The sequence below is a fragment of the Malurus melanocephalus genome, unplaced genomic scaffold, assembly GCF_030028575.1.
Source record: "Malurus melanocephalus ecotype Western Australia unplaced genomic scaffold, MMel_1.1 scaffold_31, whole genome shotgun sequence".
Lineage (NCBI taxonomy): Eukaryota > Metazoa > Chordata > Aves > Passeriformes > Maluridae > Malurus > Malurus melanocephalus.
The window spans coordinates 2,988,736-3,013,475 of NW_026623263.1; the positions used below are offsets into that span (position 1 = coordinate 2,988,736).

At 38.5% G+C, this 24,740-nt stretch overlaps 2 protein-coding genes across 2 annotated transcripts in view; one reads left to right on the top strand and one right to left on the bottom strand.

The window, feature by feature from the left end:
- The window catches only part of DMGDH (dimethylglycine dehydrogenase), a 41,204-nt gene extending 37,723 nt beyond the window's left edge, over positions 1-3,481 (bottom strand). The window contains exons 1-2 of the mRNA XM_057363857.1: positions 3,381-3,481; positions 1,330-1,495 (exon numbers count right to left, since the gene is read on the bottom strand). Of these exons, the coding sequence (XP_057219840.1) occupies positions 1,330-1,495; positions 3,381-3,481 (267 nt within the window). The remainder of the gene's footprint in view (positions 1-1,329; positions 1,496-3,380) is intronic.
- A 331-nt stretch (positions 3,482-3,812) lies between these two features.
- On the top strand, positions 3,813-19,762 carry LOC130572275 (betaine--homocysteine S-methyltransferase 1). Its single transcript, XM_057363858.1, has 8 exons — positions 3,813-3,924; positions 7,554-7,686; positions 11,571-11,689; positions 13,203-13,394; positions 13,973-14,120; positions 15,000-15,182; positions 18,507-18,735; positions 19,231-19,762. The coding sequence occupies exons 1-8, from the start codon at positions 3,886-3,888 to the stop codon at positions 19,403-19,405; spliced, it is 1,218 nt and encodes a 405-aa protein (XP_057219841.1). The 5' UTR covers positions 3,813-3,885; the 3' UTR covers positions 19,406-19,762.
- Positions 19,763-24,740: the final 4,978 nt, after the last annotated feature.

Genomic DNA, 24,740 nt, shown 5'->3' on the forward strand with positions numbered 1-24,740 from the left:
AGTACGCCATGTAGCTGCCCATTCTAACATGGCCCACGACTAGGTGTCTTGCTGTGTTRATTGCACCAAATTCTGTTCTAACAAGTGTCACAAGGCAGGTCTCTCAATTGTGGTAGGGCAGGCATTTTCTCTGCTGAGCTCCAGGTCTCTCGTCACCTTTGAAAGTGAGCCTCACTAAGCTGCACTCACTAAGAAGTGTACCCAAAAGTACTGAAGGAAGGGCTGCTTTAGCACTTTTATGAGCAGCAAGTTATGGTAAAGGCACTGAAAACAAGAACAAAGGAAACATTCAGTAACAACTTTCCATTCATGATTCTGGTTCCTTATTCAACTAGGAGATTGTTTTTTAAAAACGTATTGTTTAGTATATGTATTGGCAAACAGAATTCAGTCTGTGCCTTACTCCTGTACTTAAGTCAGAGTACTCTTTAAACATTCTGATTCAATACACAAGACAGATGATCTGACACTGCACGGTGTCTTGCTCTATTTGCCAAACTGTTGTATGAAAGTCTAAAAGATACACAACTACAGAATATTGTTTCTTTTTACTACATACAGTGTTTTCTTTTGCTTCGTTTGTTGAAAAGCACGTAAAATGAAGGATGCTCTTTWTACACTGCAGGCAGTGATTTTTTTAAATTTCATTTTTTTACTATTGTTCTCTCTAAAAGCCCCAAACACAGAAAACATCTGCACTAAGATGAAGTCCTTCAGACTTCAGACATCCTCCTCTGGGAGAACTATGACAGTACAAATAAAATATAATACATCTGAGTCATCCTCCTTAATTTGTCCCTGAAAGGTAAAGTATTGCATAAATACTCTATTGTATTAACAGAGTAGGTCTAGAGATATCAAACCATTGGGTTTCTGCTCTTTTGTGTTGCTACATACAGGGATACCAATCTCCCAATTTCAGTTAAGAATAGCTGGAAATGAATGGAAAAAAGCATCTATTATTGTATTATTGTGGCAAGCTTTATTTAATTTTGTTACATTATCTGCTCCAGATACAGATTCAGAAAACATGTAATTTCATAAATGCATTCTGTGCACCAGTATGACCATGTAATTAATGTTATTATAGGAGGCGTTCATACCCCGACATTATTACATTTATATATTTTTAGTTATTTTTCATAGAATGCAGACAAACATTCAGGCTTAAAAAACTCACAGTGTACATTTGCTACCTTTGCACCCCCAAGATTTTATGTCATGTCAGTGATGGCAGAAAAGAAAGGGAATAAAAAGTTAATGAAACTTCCACCACCATTATACACACAAACTACTGTTAACCTGAGAGATGAACAGAACAGTTCTTACTGCATGCCAGGTAGATCCTGCAGTGAGCTCAGATTTTTCTAGCAGAACAACGTCCTTCAAGCCAGCTTTAGCCAAGTGATAGGCTAGACTCACACCAACACAACCACCTCCAATAATCACTGTGTCTGCTCTGTCTTTCCCTAAGGAAGGAGACGAGGTTTCTTTCCTGACAAAAAAACAAAACAAAACAAAACAAAAACAAACAAACAAACAAACAAACAAAAAACAAAAAACAAAACACCACAGTTACAAAAAGGCAATTGCACTTTTCCCCATCTTTTTTGTATATTGTTTCAACCATAAAACAAGTGGGTTTCTGCTTGGGAGTCTACACACCTGGCTTAATGCTTAACCTGTTTACTAATATCCTCTTTTACTGTAAATGCTCTTTAAAGGTCATATAGGTAAACCGTATTAATTAAAAAAGATCCAAACAAATTTGCTTCCACTTATAACTTCAAATACCATTTATCCAATATACTTTTATATGTAGACCCCATTTTTCAAAAAGAAGCTGACACCCAAAATGTGTCAAAACCTGACTTTTCGAAAGTGCTGTACTATGTGCAACAAAAAGTCCTTAAAAATCTACTCAGTAAGGCTCCTTAATGAGTTTCTAAAACCACTATCAGTAGACTACATCAGTGCACACATTCATGAAGCATGAAGCATGAAGCTTTTAACCAATGTTTGTCTATTTTAACATGTTCACAGATTGACAGAATATTCTGAGTTGGAAGGTACCCACATTATCAAGTGCAACTTTTAACTGCATGGCCCATGCAGAGATCGRATTCACAACCTCARTGTTATTTGCACTGTGCTCTAAACAACTGAGCCAATCCCCGAGTCAAATGTCCTACTTTGCTTATGACAAAACACTATAGAAAAAAGTTTTTGTCAATGGCTCATACCTACTACTCTATCACACTGTACTTTAACTACTTTAGGCCATTATAAACCAGAACTGCTGCCATAGGCAGCTCTATTCTTCTGCAAGTCCACTGCTCCTCCTTTCTACTGCCTCACCCAGACAGCCAAACAGCAGGCTTTGTGTGGAAATTTATCGCAAATTTTTTAAAAGTAATTTTTTTGTATGTGAGACAAGGTAGGATATATTATTACAGTAGCAGTACAGACGACCACWGTGAAACCACAGTATCTTCTCCTTCAGGACAGTTAATCAATACTCAATCTTATCTCTCCTCTCCTCGTACATTTTCAACTTCTCTGGCAACAGACTTTCTAATGTATAACTAGACTTCTGCATCTCCCACTCAGAAATAAAACCTGCTAGCTTTATGTCTTATGAATGGAGTTCGTACAACATTTTAAATKCAATTGCAGAAGGAATATGCACCATGCTTATTCATTAGGTGGTGATAGATGAGAAGTAAAATATGTGGGAACACAGGACACCACAGGTTTCCTGTATTTGGTGCACCACACACTTGCACGTTCTTTTTTCTGATTACATATTAATTTTGGCAAGTTAACAGTAAGCTGTTTAACAGCCAGATGTGCGACACTTACATCAGCTCCTCTACCGAATTTTGAGGCATTAGTAATCAAGGTCATAAAAACTTTTCTCATTCTTCTTTAATGCTGATATTTGCTCACCCGACTTTCAGGTTTTTTCRAACCTTTGCCCAGGAGCCTGGCAAGGATCCAGGGGATACCTTCCTAGTGAACTGCACAGTTCACACAGATGTTTGATCGTGCCAGTTCAAACCGGTCATTATTTGCTCAAGGTATGGCCCAGAAAACAACAGAAGGGCCTCTGTACACCAGGTCAGCGACGCCCCCCGGTCTTGGTTCTGGGTTTGGCGCAGCAATACGAAACCCGGAGTGAGGCACCTCCTGGTCACAGGTGTTCCGGCCGACCCATGGTGAAACGCCGCAGGTCGGTAACCCGAGCTGGCTCCCCTCACCGCCGCCTTTCTGCGCATCCCTGACAGCGGCAGCACCGGTGCTGCGCGGACGGCAGCGACAGCGACAGCCCCTCTGCCCGCGCCCCCCGCCCGGCCCGGCCCGGCCCGGCCCGCACTCACCGCCCCTGGGCACTGAGGGGCCGCAGGGCCGCCGCGCCGAGGGGCCCGGGCCGGCGGGGGGGCCGCAGCCGCCGCAGCGCTCCCTGCAGCACCGCACTCATCCCGCACACGCAGTAGGGATGGAGAGCGCTGGCTCCGCGCCGCTCTACCCGCGTCCCGTCCCGTCCCGTCCCGTCCCTGTCCCGCCGAGCCCGGCCCTCCCGGAGGAGGGCGCCGGACCGCCCCTTGGCGCAGGAGGCAGCCTTGGGGCGGGGGGTGGGCACCGGGCACCTCTGGAGGGCGAGCCGGCTGGGGGCGGCGGGATGGCACCGGACAGAGCCGGCCGAGCCAGGGCGCCCCGCGGGGTCAGGGGCCGGGCCGGGCCGGGTGCCGCCCGAAGCGTCCCGCCTCCTCCTCGGGCTATAAACCTGCGGCCGGACAGCACGCCGCTCCGAGCTTCGCGCCGAGCCGTCGGGGAATAGCCGTCGGGGAATAGTCGGGCAGCCACCGTCCCTGGGCGAGGAAGATGCTGCCGATCAGGAAGACCGCGAAACAGGGCAAAAGGGTAAATCTCCCGTCTCCCTCCCTCGCGCAGCCCCGGCTGCTGCTCCCCGTGGGCACGGGAGCGGTGGCCCCATCGCGGTCCCCCTCGCTGCCCGCCGGGCGGAGGCTGCCTGGGCGGGACAGGGCAGTGCGGRGCAGCAGAGCCCGCGCCGGGAGCCTGACAAAGGGCAGAGCTCTCTGCCACCTCTCCCGCCTCCGCCGGGTCCTGCTGCTGTTTGTTTGACTGGCACGACCCGCGACCCGCGCCGGTTAACCTCCCACTGAGGTACTCGGTATGTCTGCAGGTAAGGTGATCTCGTGAAAACCTAAAATAAAACCGTGATAATAATTGCACTTGTTCAGCATCGAGCCGCTAAAGACATTTAGACTCATTAGGAGACAGATAAATTGGATCGATCTTAACGCAGTCACAGCCCAGAGAATCTTTGTTTCTCTGATCACACAGAGTGGAGCCGCCAGAGTACAAAACCATGTATCTTAATGTTATCTGATRCACAAATTAAGCAGGACTTGAAACACACTAAAAATTAAAATCATAAATTTTTTAAAGATAAACTGTCATTGGATGTCATTCTGTCTATAGCACTCCTGCCTGCTCTATTTAATAGTTCCAGATTGCTCACCCCTTTATTAATATGGCTGGTTATCAACGGTGTTTGTAACATTAACCCAGACTCCTATATGCCCCCATTGCTCCCCCATTTAGCTAAAGAAATAAGCCAGTATAAAAAGCTATCCACACATCAGCCGTTTACGCCATCAAGGCAAGGCTATGAGTGAAATCTTAAGTCAAACTCTCTGACATATATCAGAACTGGTAACCTTGTTCTGCTGCTTGAGAAGGTCAGCAGAATCATGCATTCCATCTTGTTCAGAAGGGTACTATTGCCAATAATAGGGCACATCTTGCTCAGAACAGGTTTTAYTCATTTTTGTGTGTAGTGTTTTAAGTCTAGAGCAAAAGAGCAGAAAGATATGGGAAGAAATCTATGAGTTCTAGGTCTTTCAGGTAGATAGTTATAAAGGAAGAAGGTGAGGAGTATTTGTAATGCTTTTTATATTTTGGCATATACCACCTAATTTTAACAGCAGAAGAAAACTGTTCTAAATTCCCCCTACAAGCAATGGACTTCTTTTGAGGACTTGAGAGCTGAATAGTTGTTTTGAGATTTGTTTTCTCTCCACTAATAAAAAGGTAGATTATAGGTAGACCRAGCAGCTTTTCTCTTGTACACTACAGTTAGACTCCTAAAGATGGTAGAATATCTTCACAGAGACATTTGCACTCATGCTTTCCATAGATAGGTGTATGGACCATGTGATGCMACTTCACTCACAGTAGGAAAAGTCAAGCAGTAAAAAGAAGGCTTAAAAAAGATTGGAGAACTTTTTACACGTACTGTGTCTTATAATTTGATCCCAGATTTGTCTCCTACCAGATTGCCTGACAGTACAATTTTGATCTGGATTAAACATGAGCACATAGCTGTAGGTATCTGAACAAAGTAAGTTTGATGCTGAACTTCGCTTAGCTATATGCTCATTAAATCAGTGGTATTGAAATACCAGTATATGAAGTAAAAATGGTGTGAAGAGAAGATAYCAGACCTATAATAAAGTTTAAAAAATATTATTTCTATTTGAACCCAGTATGAACTAACAAACAAAGGTTTTATTTTGTGCTTTATATTTATCTCTTCTGCTATCCGATACCCCAAAGCTAGGTATAATATATCACAATACATTAAGGTGCCATGCTGTATTCAAGCGTGGCTTATGTTGCTTCTGTATGTCTAAACTTAAGATTATACTAAAATGCACTTAAAAAAACCCCTAGAACTGTGAAGAAAACTGCTGTTAAATCCTAGAAGTGACCTGGTAAGAGAAAAAAAAGTTGCAGTTCATTTAAATACATACATAATAATAAATGTAATATCTATATATACAATGTCAACTTGTGTCTATTRCTTACTTTTCAGTTAACAGGCAACAACTGAGGCTGTCTGTATGTAAAATATTTTTTTTTATTCCTCTGCGTAATAAATTCTGAAGCAGGCTTCATCTACAGAAGATTCTTTGGCAKGAAGAGGAAGCAGGGACTCAACCAGTGAGCTTTCCTCTGGGCCCATTTGAGGCATTCTGTTACAAATGACAGTTAATTCATTGCAAACACAATCTTTACAAAACCTCTTGACTTTTGCACTAAAATTGTTTTTCCCTGGTTCAGTGGAAACAAATATAAAAACTTCTGTATTTCATTAAAATTTTGACGTTAATCAGGTCAGTATTCTGGCATGTCCACAGCACACAATGGAATCTGATGCAGAGATTTGCAAGCCAACACTTGTCGAAGTTCTGCACAGCAGYGCTGCACAGAGAAGTCCTGCCACCTTGTTGCAATGTCAGTCCCTCAACCAAAGTAGGTGATGCTCTCCAAGGAGCCTTACATTGCTGTGCTTGGTACTGAAACTGGCACAGCTGGCACAGTGCTCCTTACTGTTGGAAAGGCATACTCTCATTCTGCCTAAAGGGCAGTGTGAGATGTCAGAAGTGTTAGTCTTTGCTGGATATCTGGCATGACATAATTGTATTAATGAAAAGAAAATTATCAGGAAAGATAATTACTGTAGTTTGAAGGGCAATTGTTAAAAAAACCTTCCACTGAGCGTGAAAATCACATGCAACTCTTTGTCCATAAAGCTTTTCTTTTTCCCATTCCCCCAAACATCTTCTGTTGAAATACCAGTGCCATCAAGAAAACTGTGGYTGGAAATACCTTTGATTAATTCTTATCCTGAGCACACTAATGCAGTCTTCATTCAACCACTTTTGAATATAGAGTTCTGGTTGCTATCCAATAGTAGAAATCAATCCTAATCTAATAGCAAGGTGTTTTTCAATTATTTTTTTTAAATTGCCACGTTCCTTGTGTTAGTGTGGAGTTCAAGACAAAAGCAAGGTTAATCACAGGGYGCTGGAAGATTTCTGACTTGGCACTCCAAAACATTTCAGGGCTGTGCAAGACAAAGAAGACTTTCTTTCACTTTGTAAATCTTGGTAAGCAAACCCAGGCCCTTCCAAGAAGGAAAAGACTGCCAGAAACTGCAAGTCTGCTTTCTGAGATGCGTCTTGTTTGGTAGAAACTGTTGCATGCTTGCTTTTCTGTGATGCCTGTTGCGCCATCTGGTGTCACAAATCACATGTGGTAAGCTCTGTCAAGGTGGCAATTGGAAACTAAGGAACAGGGGAGCTAATAAAGAGATCAGTGGTACTAATGTTTCATTCTAAGAAGTTTCTKGTGTTTTGCAGGAGAATTTGAGGTGGTATATTAGTTTTCTAGGAACGGAATTGTACCATTGACTTGCAGTTCTGGGCATAATATCTCTGCAATACAATATATATATAATGAGAAGTCTTACATATAGTATGTGTGCACATATATTAAAGCCTTATGCTGAAAAAGAGCACATCTACCATTCTTTAAGTAGAATTCCAAGAAGGAAATTTATTACTTTCTTTTATGGCAAAAGTATTTCTGGTAGCTCTGCCTTGCAAATACAGAAACAAAGCCCAAGGAAGCCCACCAAATTGAAGAGCTGTAATTGTTAACCTGCCCTYCTCTTTTTCCAGGGTATTCTAGAGCGCTTGGATGCTGGAGAAATTGTGATTGGAGATGGAGGTTTTGTCTTTGCTCTTGAAAAGAGGGGATACGTAAAAGCTGGGCCTTGGACTCCTGAAGCAACTGTAGAATACCCAGAAGCAGGTGAGTTTTACTGAGAAATTATATTCCTGCAGTGAATGTAAACATGGATGACTAAATAATAAATATATGGGAATACTTATTTATATTATGAAAAGTAAATATACCTACTTGTAGTAGGTTTTTAAATACAAGTTTTCCTTGACACTGTAGAATTGCATAAAGAACAGCCTGAAACTGTTCATCTTAGCACTGTTACTTGCTCTAACACTGGCCAAAAGAAGCTCGCTGACTAACAATRTGGATAGTGCTAACATCTAGTGATACCTCTTCAGAATGCTTTCCCAATCTTCAATAATTTGCATCCCAGGGACTTTTTGATGCAGATGTAATTATATATGTATTTAATAACATTGAGTTGTTTCCCACTCATGGATTTGTCCAGTCTGTCCTCGAGCTGATCATTTAAAGCTTGTCATTTAAACCATCTCGTAAAAAAAGAATTCTGCAATTAAATATCTATTTTGTTTAGTTCTAGTAATTCATTTGCGTTAATAAATGAAAATAGATTTTTAATTAATTCTTTCTGAGAAATGGCAGTTTTAATAAAGATTGTAATGGGAATATTTAATGTTTCTGGCTCCACTGTAAAATGGGGAATGATAAACTTGATGAAAGCCTAAAAATTGCAGTGAACATTTAATGGAGTAACTCTCTTAGGGTGGATGGAGAAAAAATGACCAACCATTCTATGCCTTCCAGTGTAAAGATTATAGGCTTTAGCATAAATAGTGCAGAAGCAGATGGTATTATCTATTTATGTATGCTTCCTTACAAGAAAGCATTTGCTCTAGTAATATGATGTGCAGTTAAGCCCACAWGCCAATTCAGAATACCCAGAGGGAGAAAGTTTCTTTGTTCTAAGTATTTGCCATTCCAAATTAGTCTTTTTCTTCTATACAGGAGAAGAAGGAAGAAGTGAGGAATGAGAGATATCTTAGTTCTCTCTGTTACATCACTTTGAACACTTTACCTCTTTATTCAACCTAGTCCTTTTTCAGACTTCAAATTTCACTTATGTGTAACTTGCCTAATTTAGGGTTATGGGCAGTTTTATGTAATGCAGAGCTCCAGCAAAGGTTTAAGGACTGATGACCTAATTTGCTGACTCTTATCTCCCATWGAGACATTCCATCATCTCTCTATTTTTCTCCATGTCAGCATTTGTCTGCYCCTGCATGTTCCATCTCAAAACTCATAGCACTTGTCCCGTGGTCTTTATTTCCCTTTTTCTGGTTATTTTTGTGCCTCAAAAGCCCTCTACTCTCAGCACATGTCTCTTATAGCCTAYTTATAAATACACCCTTCAGGGCAAATGTTTTCATTTCTTTTTGTGCAGTGGGGCTGCTTCCCCTCCATTACCACTTTTTACTCCTGCTTGCTAAAGGATCATGTTACTTTGAAAGATATGAAAGAACACAAGGAGCAGCWGGCTTAGCCAGTGGGTGTAAAACCATAGAACTACCAGAGCTTCATGTCTTTATAAGGAAAGGAAGAGTAAGGAAGTTCTGAGAAGGCAGCAAGGAATGAAAGAAAAAAAAAGAAGTGAGTTCAGGGCCATTAACTATATTACAAAACAGAACATTTGCCAGACTGATAATTCTAGGAATTAGGAAATGTAAAGTCTTCTTCTGAGACAGAGCAGGTATTACTCTGTAGTGAGCCATATGCATGGGTGCCTATTGCCCCTGTCTCCTCCTATCTTATGGGTGTGTCTTTTATGAAATGTCTAACTCATGGTGGATTGAAATGAAAAATCAGTGTTACACACCTGAGTCCTAAAATGCATCCTTATGAAAAATGGTTAACCTCTTATGTGACCATTATCCTAATTTCTTAAATGCTGAAGGAAAACACAGTTTCACTAACATGCTGGAAATCACAAAAGTAAATGACAGAGTGGTTTGGGTTTCTGATAGTGCATGGTGCTGTGGGTTTGATAATAWCAACAATGTACTCTACTGGTAAAACCTATTTGCATGAGGTTGAATGAGATTCAGGMTGATACTTACAACACTGCTGTTTCCCTCAAAGTGTAACCCATTCAACAGTCTCCTATTTTTATACCTAGTATTTTGGGGTGTGAAGTTCCTTAATCATTCATGTTCGATTATGTTTCATTTGCCTACTTATGTCACCATCCTTATTTACACAAATCCCAGGCATTCTTCTAGGAATGGTCGACTATCAAAATGTCATAGAACATTTGTAAAAATGTTTGTAGACTTTTATTATTTTGCTTATTTCCTCATGAGGAATCAAYGCTTCCTCATTCAGGAGTATAAAAAAATCACAGAACACTTGGAAAAACATACAGAGACTGCCCATTTATTTATGACCAGTAGCCTACTGTTATGACATAGGAAAAAGAATACTCCCCACATTACAAATTTTTGTCTCTTCACGAAGATGTAGGAATGAAATTTGATCTCAGGAATTCAGGCAGATTCCAGGAACGTTTTGAGCTCTAGCTCTGCTRTAACCTATGTTTCCTGAAAAGATTTTTGTGAAAAGTAGCTGTGAAAAGAAGCACTGTGTTAAATCACAGTGTAGTTAACCAAGGCTGCAATTAGAAATTAAAYACTGTACCAGTAGAGAAAAGCAAGGGACATTACACTGATTATTCATTGAAAGCAGACATGCTTGCATGTATGCAGGTTGATTCTAGCAACACAAAATGCTGTTTGAACTTCTAGAAAGCTATGTTTGTTTCAACAGAAGGTAATTTTATTCTCATGAAAAACTTGCTTGTTTTCTTAGTGACATAAACTGTGCCTGTAGACAATGAGTTGAGATAAACTAGGACTTCAGGAAAACTTTTCTAAATGTCTGCCACAGAAACTGCAGTGGCCTTGTACTAAGTATCCTGTGTGCTGTATGTAGGGAATAAATTATTCCTGTATTTGCTATAAGCTGTTAAGCATTTAACTCTATTTTACATCATCTGCAGGGTTCTACAGATTATTGTAATTGTTATTCTGAGTGTGTATATACATATGTAAAATCAATTGATAGTTCCTATTCTGTTCCTGCTGTGGTGATTGCAGTGTACTGCTTACAGTACAGAAAGGCACAGCTACCATTACAGAGCCTTTTTCCAAAGCTATAATATAGAAAATTTGCCTACTGAAATAATGGCAACCTTTCCTTTAAAAGGAGTGTTGTCTATGTAGCAAAATCATCGTGTGCAGACATATGGGAAGAATTAACTCTGCATYGTGAGTCATTTGCTAGAGCAACAAATCATCTTTTAATTAAGGGTGTATTTAGCAAAGCAGATCTTTGGTTTTGGCTGATTAGACGCTGTTAGAGTTTTATTGGGGGAAGAAAACTAAAAAAATGCAAAATAGAGGAGGTAATGAAACATTGTATTCTTCCATATAAATATCATCTTGTCCCTTGAATTTTTGCGATGATACTGTCTTCTGTTTTCTTCTTCAAGAAGAAAGGAAGGTTCTTCTTCCTTCAAGAGAAGGAAACTTTTTAATTTGAAGAACCGTTTTTTCTGGTATTCCTTGTTATGCTTTCATGTTCTTTTGTCAGATGTCTGCTATCCCTTCCTAAATCACTATGCAGCTCTAAATCTGGGAGGTCTGAAGGACTGCAGAAAATAGAAGATAGGGAAGGTGGCAGGCAAAACCGAATCTGCAGATAAACTAAATGGAAATCTTCAGTCATTCTTAGCAGGGAAGAACTGAGGAGAAAGTTTTCTACCTAATGTTTTGAGAGGGAGAAGAAAGAAATTCTATGCAGGCTGGGATACAGCTTCTAATTTATTATAGTGGCTCTTCTTGTAAACACAATGTCACTTATTTTACAGTATGATTATATCTATAAGCATTGGATTTGGGGATAACCCAGTCATAACTTCGTCTTTTAATTTGCAGTTCGTCAGCTTCACCGGGAATTCCTCAGAGCTGGATCCAATGTTCTGCAGACCTTCACCTTTTATGCCAGTGAGGACAAGCTAGAGAACAGGGGCAATTATGTAGCTGAGAAATTAAGTGTGAGTAAAACAGTTTTGATGGAGAAAGGAAATAAGTTCACTAATTTCAAAAGRTTTGGGAAAGAGATTTTTGAGTTTGTCATAACAGTTGTGGCTATATTTGAGGACCAGAGAATGAGATGATGCAATGTTGGAGTAATTGTAGAATGCTGGGTGTAGGATGCTGGGTGTGTTTTACTAGATGCAGGCCTGAGGTCCAGTGGAATTTCTGGCCAGGCATTTCTATTTAGTTCCTCTGAGACTAGAAGCTTTGGCATGGAGTGGTTTCTCTGATGCTTTTCCTTTGGTCCTATTGTACACTTCATCTTCTTCAAATCAGAGAATATTCTCTGTGGCTCAGGGAGGAAGGAATATCTGTGTCTGTGAAGATACCCTCAATCAGAAATTAGAACAATCTGGACACTAGGGAAACACTTGAGGCCTAATTCATATGTCCAAATTTATTTGAAATGCTGTACCTTTATGTTAAATAGATGCAACATTGAAATGCCTGAAGTGGTAGTCGCAGAAGCACAGTATCTCTGGAACAAGTTGTGCTTCAATTCYATGCAAAATTATAAAGTCGGGAGATCACCTGGTGTTGGGAATGCATTGCATCAAAATTGACTTCCTGCTTGTTCAGAATCAGGTTCAGAATCAGGTTACTCCAGTATTTAGATCACTTATGGTTCCACCTCTCAGAGTCCCCAAACAGGTACCCAAGCACAAGTACAAATGGAAGACAATATGTCAGCAACAACCTTAAAAATCAGCTGGGTCTTTTGAGGCAGCCATGTAAACCTTCAGCTGAGAGAAAAMTGTGTAGATTCTAAATAGTCCATGGACTGCAGAGAAACCTGCTATAATTAGTTATCTACCCCAAATAATGATTCTTCTCCCCAAATCCTTTTTTCCCCAGTTTAACCTCTATTTCAAAAGCTGTTCTGGTCCTCCCAATTTAGATATAGGGGGAATCTGACTTTCAGTCTAGGTAATTAATTAATAATATTTTTTCCTTTATTTAAGTTGGTAACTTTAACATCACATAATTATTGATATGATATCCATATTTAAATGTCTTAAATAATGTTATATGAATGTTACTTCTGGTTTTTTTTTAATAATTAGAACACTAAAATACATTTCAAAAAATAAGTTGAAATTCCCATATGTTTTGTTTTCCATCCACAGATTTCAGAGTAAAAGCATATGCTTAGATGTAACTAAAATTTTCTAAGAGGCAAAGAAAATTCCACTTCATACCAAATACTTGCTTTTTACAGGCTATTAGTGTAAGATYTATTAAAGGGAATGTATTTTTGTAATATTTGATAATATGATAACTTAGAGGAGGCAAGAAGTTAGTTTCTTAATGTTTGTTACTGTTTGAATCAATATGACTTAAAAATCCACTTCTTTTTTTTTTAATGTGGAATATCCATTATTACTTTCAACTATTTTTAGCCTTCTAGTGCTCTGAAATCATATGCATATCTCTGATCTGGTAAAACTTACAGAATCTCTATTCACACAGTGCCAGAAAGTGAATGAAGCTGCTTGTGACATTGCAAGAGAAGTGGCTAATGAAGGTGATGCTTTAGTGGCTGGAGGAGTCAGTCAAACACCATCCTACTTAAGCTGCAAGGATAAAACAGAGGTTAAAGCAGTCTTTCGAAAGCAACTGGAAGTCTTTATGAAGAAGAATGTGGACTTCCTAATTGCAGAGGTAAATCTGTAAAAAAGGTATACGCCTTCAACTGTCACAGTGTTAACATTTAAAATGGCCTAGTGTATCCCTAGAATACCTAGTGCTACCTCATTTAAAATTTTCTACTGCACTTTCATCCCAGTAGTATCAGATATTTTTCTAAATGCATACCAACTTCTGCAGGTGTTCTAGAATAGGAACATTGAAACCTAAGTTTCTACCTCAGTCAAGTAAAATTCTGTACTGATACAAAGAGGAAATGTTCATGGGATCTTGACTAATCCCTAATTTCTTCACATACGTGAAAAGCAACCTAAGACGATTTTCTTGGTTGACAATAGTTCTTGGCTTAATCCTCAACTAACCTCCATATGGGCATTCTTACTCTGAAACAAAAGTACCACTATTTTTAATTTATTTTTAATATATTTTAAAAATCCCCTTTTTTACTGTGCRGCCAGTAAACTCAATTGAATTGTTAGTATGAATCTGAAAAGAACCAAATCATTGTATTGATGGTGAATTTGGTATCTGCATGYATGTGTTTATATTTCATTACTGAGAAACAAAAGTAGCCTAGTTTTAATTTCTTTCAGTATTTTGAACATGTTGAAGAGGCTGTCTGGGCAGTCGAAGTGCTGAAAGAATCTGGAAAACCAGTGGCAGCTACAATGTGCATTGGTCCAGAAGGAGACATGCATGGAGTATCCCCTGGACAATGTGCTGTCCAGCTGGTAAAAGCTGGTAAGRATTTGTTTTAATGCGCCCTTCAAAAGTATGAAACAAAGCAAAGTCCTTAATATTGAAATAAATAGATAAGTATCTCAAGTAGGTAGCTTCCCAGTTATATCAGTTTTGACTCTGTAGAAAAATTTTCATATGTACTTTACTAGAACAGTCTTGTAAAAACATAGGGAAATACAGCTATGAAGTCCTTTATACCAGTATGCAATGGCTGAGAGCAACAGCCACAGACAACTGATACTGAATACAGCAAAATCCCAAGCCTACTSAAATTTCATTACAGACACATCCCCAAATACTAGAATGACAAGCACAAAGTCACCTTTGTTTCTCTTCTTATGTTTTTGAAGTGTTGTTTTGCACACAGTTCAAGCCCAGGATGWGAGAATTAAGAGGATGAAAAAATTAATAATTTTGCCTATCAAAGGCTGTTTTTTATATTATCCGGACAAGGAGAAGGGTGGAAGAAATTAAACAGGCATGATGAGTGAAGATACATGGGTTTACATACTATTCTATTTCTTTTCCTTTTGAGTTACAATTGAAATCCAAAGGTAGAACTTATGTTAGGAACCTGCTAGCTATTTGCATGTGTGGCACTACATAATAGGACTTCACTGATTAAGCACTGGTGAGAAAAAAACATCAGTAGGAGGGTGGGAGATCTGATTCATCACTAGGAAGGTAAAGAGGAGTGCAGCTGAGGTGTAAGGGGAATGATCAGCATCAGGAGAGTTGTGCCTGGCCCTAGCACATCTGCCTTGTTTTCATAACACTGATAATAAAGAGGACTGCACTGGTTCTCGAGTGCCATGGCTGAGAACTTTCATCTCCCACTACTTGTGGAGTTGTGACTTGAAGTTACTTTCCTCCTCCTAGGTGCTTCTATAATTGGAGTCAACTGCCATTTTGATCCAGAAACTTCCCTTGAAACTGTGAGGCTGATGAAAGAGGGCTTGCAGGCTGCTAAACTGAAAGCCCACCTGATGTCCCAGCCGCTTGCTTTCCATACTCCTGACTGTGGAAAGCAGGGGTTCATCGATCTCCCAGAATTTCCCTTTGGTAAGACAAGAGTATCTTTTTTTGTTGGTGGTAGTTGATCAGTTTTGTTTTATTGCCTGTTCCTGGCTTTTCCCCACTCCCTAGCTTTTAGTAAAGCTGAAGCTGCTAGGTGTCCTTTCATTCATTATGAAGAGTCCTAGTTATCCTATCTGGCATTTTGCAGACAGATTAAAACATAATATTACAGTAAAGATCATGCACACAGTGAGAATACTTCAGTAGTATCACAACATATGACTCAATGTGTAAATATGATGTAAACAGTTTAAATGCCACAATCTAAATTCAGTTTTTAAATGTTCTTCCTCATGCTATGAAACCTTAAGACAGCTGTAAACAGTCCAAAGAAGAACAGCAAATACACAAGCTTTATAGTGCTTTTAGTATATTTAGGGCTTAACTTCACATGAGRTGTAAAGAATCTCTTTAACATAAGGGCAAAATCAGCTTAAACATTTTCAGGTTGATTAGAAAATTCTTTCATTTCCAGATACCATACACTCTTCTTTTCAAGATCAGACTAAATGGTATTAAAACATCCACARTTTGAAATTGCAGCAAAAAAATGAGAACTAGATGTGGTTTTCAGGAAGCTTGTTTTTCTTTAAATGCCTCTCTTTACATAAATGAAGGAAAGAGAATAAAACATAAGCCTGAGGCATTTGTTAAATGGTAATGACGTGTCTGAATCCTGAAAATATCTAAGATGTTTAAAAGTGTAGGAACTCATTTATCCTATTCATTCCTTGATATAGTTCCTTTGATTGCAAACAAAAAAAAAAAATCAAACAGATGCAGTAAGCAATCAAATGAATGGAAGGATTCATGCCGGGGTTCTTGGCTTGTGTGTTATAAACAATCTGTGTGAGATCTCCGCATTCAGAACTTCCATGAATAATTTATTGGTGAAGACTGGCTCTGTGAATATTTTCAAAACCCAGAAGTAGCAACGGATTGCTTGACAGCAGATAAGCAGTTTGGTAAATTATTGTTAAACAGACCAAATTATCTGGTTTTCATGAAGGCAACARCAAAGAGATATTTAGATTTCTGAGTAGTACATAAACTGTGTACAGCCCAAGAAGATCTAAGTTTCTAGGAAAGCATTAGTTACGTTGTATTGGCATACTCCAGCATCTAGATGCCATAAGTTTTTGGGKTTTTTTTCTGTAGAACCTTTTCCATTTTTCTATGTTTTCTGTGTGACTGGATTTCTCTGAAATGTCACCAGTTAAATAAAGAAATGTCCTGGTCAGTGAAAGCATATGCAATTGTCTCAAGAGTAGATCTGTAGAGGGGGCAAATCTAAAAGCAGGTACCAAATTTTCTCATCAAAAACTGTTATGTTAGAGATAATTAATTCTGAATAAAGACAAGAAAAGGATTGCATTGATGGACATGAAAAATAAAATGTTAGTCAGTTTTGTCTCTCAGTGGAGAGACACTTTAGAAACAAGGATGTTGTGTGGGGCAGTATCAAATGCATTGCAGAAGTCTGGGAAGGTGGTACGAATCGCTGTTCCCTTCACCAAGGCTGTAACCTCGTCATAAGAGGCCACAAAATTTGTAGGTGGGATTTTCCCTCAGAAAAGCCATGTTGGCTGCCACTAATCACATCCATTTTTTCCATGTGCCTTRGCATAGTTTCCAGGGGTTTTGATCAATGGTTTTACTGAGCATTCTAAGACTGACTGGTCTGCATTTCTCTGGGTTTTCCGCTTTTGCCTGTTTTAARGTGTAGTTTATGTTTCCCCTTCTTCAGTAACTTCACTGGACTGTCACAAGTTTTCACAAGATGGATCATGGCTTAGCCACTTCATCTGCCATGAAATAAATTTATCTCATCAGGTTACATGGATTGTGACAGGGTGATGGAGGAGACAGTGAAACAATCTATACTGTTCCCCTGAATTTTAGTTGCTTATGCAGGTCTAAGATGAGCACACAGTGATGAATTCTTACGTTGATCATTTGTGTAAATTTTGCATTAACTTTTTAATGATAAATAAGAGAAAAGGAAATAATGGGATTGTGCTTCTGATGCTTCCCATCATATCTGCAGCAGTGTACAAAAGTTTGTTTTTATTTGAACAGCTTTCTAAGATGCTTAATCTAAGTTTTCCATGTAATGTTAGACCACATATTTTGCTTTATCCCGTCTTTCCYTCTGAGACCAATAATTTTCTACTCAATAATATTTAATTGTCTTCTTTCTCCTTTTTAATTTTTGAACCAGTTTCTTAGCCAYGCAATGGACTTAGGGTGTATCTGCTTTGTATCAACAACCTGCATGTTAGGTGTTTTTGTGGAAGGATATAGGGAGAAGAATSCTACCTCTCTTTACATGTTGCTGGAGCCTCATTACTTCAACCACATCTGCTTTGCYCAGCAGAGCATTCAGTGGACAGACACGATGCTGCACTTGCCTGATAACCATGCTGGTTCATGTCCTGCAAATGTGCATGTGCATTAAGAAGTGGGAGAATTTTCATTCTTTTAGTYCTATATTTTTATTTCTTAAGGTTTCTTCTTCAGTTCCTGTTCTTTTCTTTCCAGTTATGCCACTCTTGTGCTTCCTGCTCTTTGCAGTGTGCTTTCCCTTGCTATTTTTTTTTCACTTTATTGCTTTCCTTCCACAAGTCTACTACATCAGCTCTTGTTATTCCATCGTAACGCTCAACACAACCTGCAACAGAGAGAGGGTCCAACATAAAGTTTTCATCCTAACTTACCTACACACAGAATTTTTCACAAAGAATGAAGTGGTTTGAGGCAGCAAGCTGCTCATGACTGGAATTATAACTAAGGGATGAGCTAAGAAATAGCCACAAATCCCAGCTGAAACAACTGGCTGCCAGTATCTGATCATGGAAAAACAATAATAAACATTCCTGAGGAATAATGATTATCCCTAGGCAGGTAGGCTGATAACTTCTTTTACAGATTAGGGTGTGGTTTTCAGCTTTCCCAGGCATCGGTTATTTATTGGGAAATAGTCATAACACTGAAAGAATTCCAATACTTCAGCTAAGAACTCTGGCAGACTGGAAGGYACGTGATCAGCCTCAGAACATACTAGGTGCTGTTTTGCAAGGGCAAAAATGCTTACAAGTACAGGTCAGCAGAGCACTGCAGGATGTGAAAGCTAGCCTTCTGAAAGTTTGAATCACTGATTCTGAGTCAGACTATGCAAACATTACATCTACATCCAAAATCACTTCTGCAAACAGTGTGCAAGTGTTTTAACAACATGATTTCTTGCAAAAAATTAGATAGAGATTGAATGAATCATGGTGCAAATCTAAGATATTAATGTCTTTGCAGGTCTGGAGCCAAGAATTGCAACCAGATGGGACATTCAAAAATACGCTAGAAAGGCCTATGACTTAGGAATTCGTTTCATTGGAGGCTGCTGTGGATTTGAGCCATATCATATCCGAGCGATAGCTGAGGAGTTAGCTCCTGAAAGAGGATTTTTGCCAGAAGCTTCTGAGAAACATGGTAGCTGGGGTGATAACCTAGGCATGCATACCAAACCCTGGGTCAGAGCAAGGTAAGTGTGTCTGACCTRGAAAACAACATACCTTTTGCAAAGGCTTACATTGCTCCACACAGCACATGGGCTTAGCTGATATGGGCATCTAAATATCATTGTAAACATTCAATTTTTAGAATAATATGTTTAATATTTAATAATGTCAGTGAATTAAAGCTGACCTAGGAGCAGGGAAAGTAGCGAAGGAGAAGTAGTGGCGATCCTCTGAATATAATTCATGAAAATGAAAAGGAAAAACTGACAAGGGTATTGTAAATCACCTCCTAATGGTGGCTGGCTTCCAGTAGTCCTTTCAAAGATGGAAAGATACTTTTAAAGATACTTTTTAAGCATGTAGCATTTMATTGCATATTTTCATTCATGCTTYTGTGTCTAAATATAATGTCAATCTGTACAAGTTAGATGACCCTTTGCAATTGTCATTTAATCCATATTTCCTTCAATATTATGAGGTGCCGGGGAAAAAAAATTAATTTCCTTTTCTTTCTTTAGGGCAAGAAAACAATAYTGGGAGAATCTGAAGCCTGCTTCAGGCAGGCCATATTGTCCTTCCATGTCAAAGCCAGATGGCTGGGGGGTGACCAAAGGAGCCAAGGAGCTGATGCAACAGAAAGAAGCAACAACTGAACAACAGCTGAAGGAGCTTTTCCAGAAACAGAAGGTCTAATCCATGGGAGTTGTGTAAATCTTCCAAGGATTTATCTACAGACCATCTCATGCTTCACAAGAAAATCTGTGAAGATGAGTGCTGTGTTGATTTATCAGTTAAAATGTAATGAAAGAGATAAAATGCAGAGAGAATGTGAATTACATAGTAACATGTAAACTTTGATAATAAAATCTTTCTCTGGACAAATAGTTTAGAGAATACACAGTCAAAAGTAATTTTTGATTTTCATAATAATTGAGCTTCAGTTAGCTAGGTACCATCATTTGGTTAGACACAGAAATACCTGGAAAGTAATTATTGGCTTAACTTTCCTGTGGGGGAAAAAAAATAAAAGTCATGTATAAATACAGTGGACTTCATCTCCTGAGTGTCTTTTCAGTTTGGCATTGTAGGACCTTCCTCAGACCTCAAGATTTATTGAGGATTAGTACAGGAACACACAAGGTGCCAATTATTTGTAGTCACTTCCTTGGTTTCAAGAGAATAGAAGTATACAGAAAAATATAATTGCAGTAAAAACATAATGAAAATTATATCTTTCAGGAATTTCTTATATGAAGGGGACAAGATTCAGAGAACTTTTAGGAGGGAAAAATGGCAGCAGATAATTCAGTTTTTGTCTTAGGGTACCATATCCATAAGACTTACTCTTCTGGAAACTAAAAGGCTTAAGATGCTAAACTACAATTTAAAAAAAAAAAAAAAAAAGGCAAATAAATTAAAAATAATATGGTGGAACAGTATGGTATTATCTTCACACCTTAAATCGTAAGTGCTCAAAAAGAATATTGTATCTCTAGTGAAAAACTAATCTTCAAATGATGCAGCTGATTTCTGGAAATCTCATTTTAATTACTTGGGCTCTTAAAATAGCAAAAAACCTGAAGGTTTCTAAGATAACTCCTAWTTGTAAGAGTAGTGCAACATGCCTTTTTCTTAAGCTCATTGATTCACTCTACAATCTCAGTTGTAACAAGTGAAAAACTCTGTTAGGAAATAGATGARTCCATGTAAGTTAAGAAAACCCGTGGAATTTGTACACTGATTTATTAAGGGTTTTCATAAGAAGGGTACCACTGTATTTGGAACTTGTAAAGGACACATTTCCCTCATTTATTTTTGTGAAATAGCACACAACTTTGATTTCTGTCTAAAATGAATTCACACCCATCCTACATTAAGGCAAACAGCTTTATGAAAATCTCATTGTCACAGTGAGTGTTGAAAGCTTTAGTTCAAYTGCTTTGATGTATGAGCTTATTTCCTTGTTTCTATCCATGTTGGTATTCTGCAGTTCAGGAAACACTTAAATCAGCAACACTTCAATGAGAAACTTCAGGTATCCTTTTCAGACTGTTATTGGCAGACAGGTATAAACCTCTCATCCCCAGGCTTATAACATATTAAAATACCTACTAGYTGGAAATTTTGCCTGAAAGCCAAARGAGACAAACCAAGAAAGTAGATATTTTAAAATGCAGATTATCTGAAAAACATATATATAAGTATATGCTTTATGAATTTTATATGCTTTATAAGCTCCTTTCCTTCCTAAATGCTTCTCAGTATTTCCTCTGCAGAGAGCAGAATAATGCAAAATCTGTAAAAGAGGAAGGCCAGATCTTTGATCATCACCAAAATGCATGTAGCATTAAGGATATATACAAGATTAGGTGGCTTAAAATACAGGCTACAATTGATGGAAACGTTTTTTGAACAATCATTATCTGTTCAGGGATTTCTTGTGGCACAGAATGCAGCTTGACCATCACACACTAACTGCATAAGCAGCTAGGCTGTTTTTTTGGGATAATGTGCAAAAATTTGTGTTGAAGTAAATGACTTCACACCACAGAAAACTGTAGAACCTGGTGTTTATGCAGATATGATTTTGAATGTTTAGATACCCAGTTTGAAAAGGATTTTAACATACTATGATAAGAAAGAAATATTTAAAGGCTATTTGAAGGCATGGAAAATGAGAGCTGGCCCAAGGGGTGGGTGAAAAAAACATTCMCTTTTGATTCATATCACAGGCTGGGCTTATAGAAGAATTTACAGTGGGATGAAAACAAGTTTAGGGTGCTTTATTGWTCACTGAAGAACCCCAATCTATCAAAAACACCCAACCACCCTCAAAAATTCCAACATCCCCTGCCTCAAAAAATCCCCAAACACAAAAGAACACCAACCAGCAAAGCCAGCCAAGCTTTCTTTCACATTTAGTATGTGTAACTGTGTAACATCTTAGACATAAGGAAACTGTTAGGTTTCCATAGGTTTCTAATGATTAACTACATGACTTATTAAGGAAATAAGRAAAGCTGACAGCACAGTCCAAGAAAATTTGTTTCCCTGGAAAGCCTGTCTGAAGACTTAGATAGGAAGTTAAAGGTGCTTTAAAAGGCTAGCTCCTATATTTAGCACCTTAAGGATCATTTATTTGTGGGAGAAGGTGTCTGTTTAACCTGTTGGGAAATAAATCTAATGATGTAGTTTCCATGCCAAAGCCAGGTTAGCTCAATGTTTACAATCACATGAACACRAAATATTCTGAGTTGGAARGAAAACTCAAAGTTCATGCCTGGTTACTTCACTCTTAACAAAATTTTCCTAATTTGAGCATTCCTTGATGGAATTTAAATCCATTATTTCTTCATACCTCATTAGAGACAAGAAGACATGAAGAATCCTTTGCTCAAGTCTGCTATACATTTGAAGATTTTCTTACATTCCGTATTTCTGTCTCAATCTAAAAGACCCTGTCCATTCATTCTTCTGTTTGAGTCTGATTTATCATATAGCCAGAAATCACCTCCATCAGACCTTTACCCCAGAGTTTCCTGTGCCTATGTTTTGGTGGTTTTTTTTACCATAGAGAGCAGAAGTGAAGTGATCTGAGCACTAGAAGTTCAGATTGAGAAGTGAAAAGCCAAAGTCTTTGACTTTTTTGTAATCTAAAAAATAAATCTTACTCATGAGGTTGAATGTCAGGACAAGAGGGACCTTGAACAAGCCATAAACTTCAGAAATCACTAGCTATCTACACTACACATGAGAAGATGGCTACRTATTTAGTCAGCTCTGAAGTTTCCAAAGACCTCATGCAAAAAAGACTAAAAACCTTCTGTGTAATGGTCAGATGTTGGTCTGATTTATCTGTAAACCACAGAAATGCAAGGAGGGTGTTGTAAAAAAGGAAATTCAGGACTAAGTAACAAAGCCCACAGTTTTTTGCAGAAAACACAGCTTTTTTYCCCCTATTCTTCTGAAAAGGAAGTTTTCTAAGAATCCTACCAAATCTGGCATCTTCAGATRCCACAAATATCTTCCTAAAGCAGTTTGTGGCTTTGCCTTATCTTTCAACTCTATTCACAAATGCAGTAGCAGGTTCATTGACATTTTTAAAGTCTAAATGATGAAAGAAGAGTCTTCATGTCTGTCTTATTCTACTCCATTGACTTCATAAAATAGTGAACATAAACGAATCCAAATTAATCCTGCATTAAATTAAGTATAGACAGCATTGGAATAGGATGGACAGAATATTTTTGTGAAGTATATTATTTCAGCAGCTTGCTTTGTTACATAGTTCCTCATTACCTTTTTCTTATGTTACACTTTATTGAGAGAGATGCTATTTGGCATACATTTTATGGAATCATGGTACTCAGTTTTGTCAACGGTGTATACTTCTACATGTACAACTCCTGAGACAGACAGCAATCAAGTACACCCCAACATTAGGAAGCTGAAGATGAATTTTCCAAATATTTTGGTCAACTTCACCCCAGATCTTCCGTGTCTAGTAAAGTTGTATATCTCAAGAGAAAAAAAAAAAAAAAGGGTAAAAGGACTTGATGCAATTCAAAGCAGATTGAGAAAAGTATGTTTGGAATAGGGAGAAGAAGTGTGACTTACAATTAACAAAACAACAGCAAATGTGCGTCAATTGAACTAAGCTTTACAAGCATTACCAGTTGTCACTTGGTGGTTCAAAAGTGTTTTGCAGCAGTCATTTCCAAACATTTGCATGTCATTGTTTCCATGCAATTGAAGAAAGAGATCAAGTGGCAACTGAAACATGGGAAGGAAATTCCATAATCCATTTTTATTTATAATCAGTCAATCAATCAATCAATCAATCAATCAATCAATCAATCAAACAAACAAACAACAATAAAAAAAAGATCAGTTTCACCCAAGAGAAAAAAGAAAGAATAAAAAGACTCTACCATACTTTAGGTCAACCAGCAGTATTTTTCTGCCCCATGCAGAAAAACTTCCATGCTATTTTCAATTATATCAGCAGGTATGCTGGAAGATCCTGCTGGCTCTTCTTACAAAGGTTTTTGTAAAAAAAAGCTCTTCACAGGAACATAACAATATTGTAGATTCACGGAAAAACAGAGATGTGTCCTATGAAGGCAAAGGCTTTTTAAAAAAATCATGCTTCCCAGTATAGCATTTCTTACATTTTTTCTGTCTGATGACATCTCAGCAAAGGGTGCTTTCCAAATACAGGCCTGAAGCAGTCTGTGCAAACGCTGCCTCCAGGTGGCTCTGTGCGCGGCTACAGCACTCGGGAGCGTGTGCCTCTAATGGCTTCTCAGATCTGCATACACAGAAATCAGAAGAGCTGGTAATTTCGATTTAACTGCAGAACAGGCTTAATTACACCTGTATTTTCTACTTAACAAGGAAGTGTCTTCTTTACAAGAACTGTAAAAGCTAATTAAGTCTCCAACTGTGCACTATTTTAGTCTTATTTTACTTCCTCAGCTATAGGACTGGCTGGACCAAAGATTTTCCTTGAAGATGGCAAGGTCGGTCTTATCTTTAAAAAAARTCAAGTAGCATAAATGTAGACAAACATTTTAAATTATAGGGAATGGGACAAAGGACAGAAAAGTTGGAACAGGTACWCTATAGAGGCAAAGAGGCATCATGTGCACTGTTAAATGATGTACAACACTGCRTCTACTATTAGCACAATTTGGATCTGATAAGTTTGGAGAGCCATGTCCTCTATAGCCACTGCTTTCTGCAAGGGCAGACCTTCAAAGATTTCTCTCTGTTATGTTAGCAACACTGGCCCATAACTGAACAGCTAATTGAGACTATATTCTTTAAACCGTCTACTACTTTTCCTAATGCTTCTATGCATGTGAGAATTTGTCTCAGACAAATCATTGTCATTCCACCCTACTTTCATACTGCTACACCTATGTTTAATGTGACTGGTTTGGCTGGTTCTGCTAGGCAGACAGGACTCATAAAGATAATTAGTATTTGCACCATTGACCTGAAAGACAGTTTGCTGGGGTTTTTT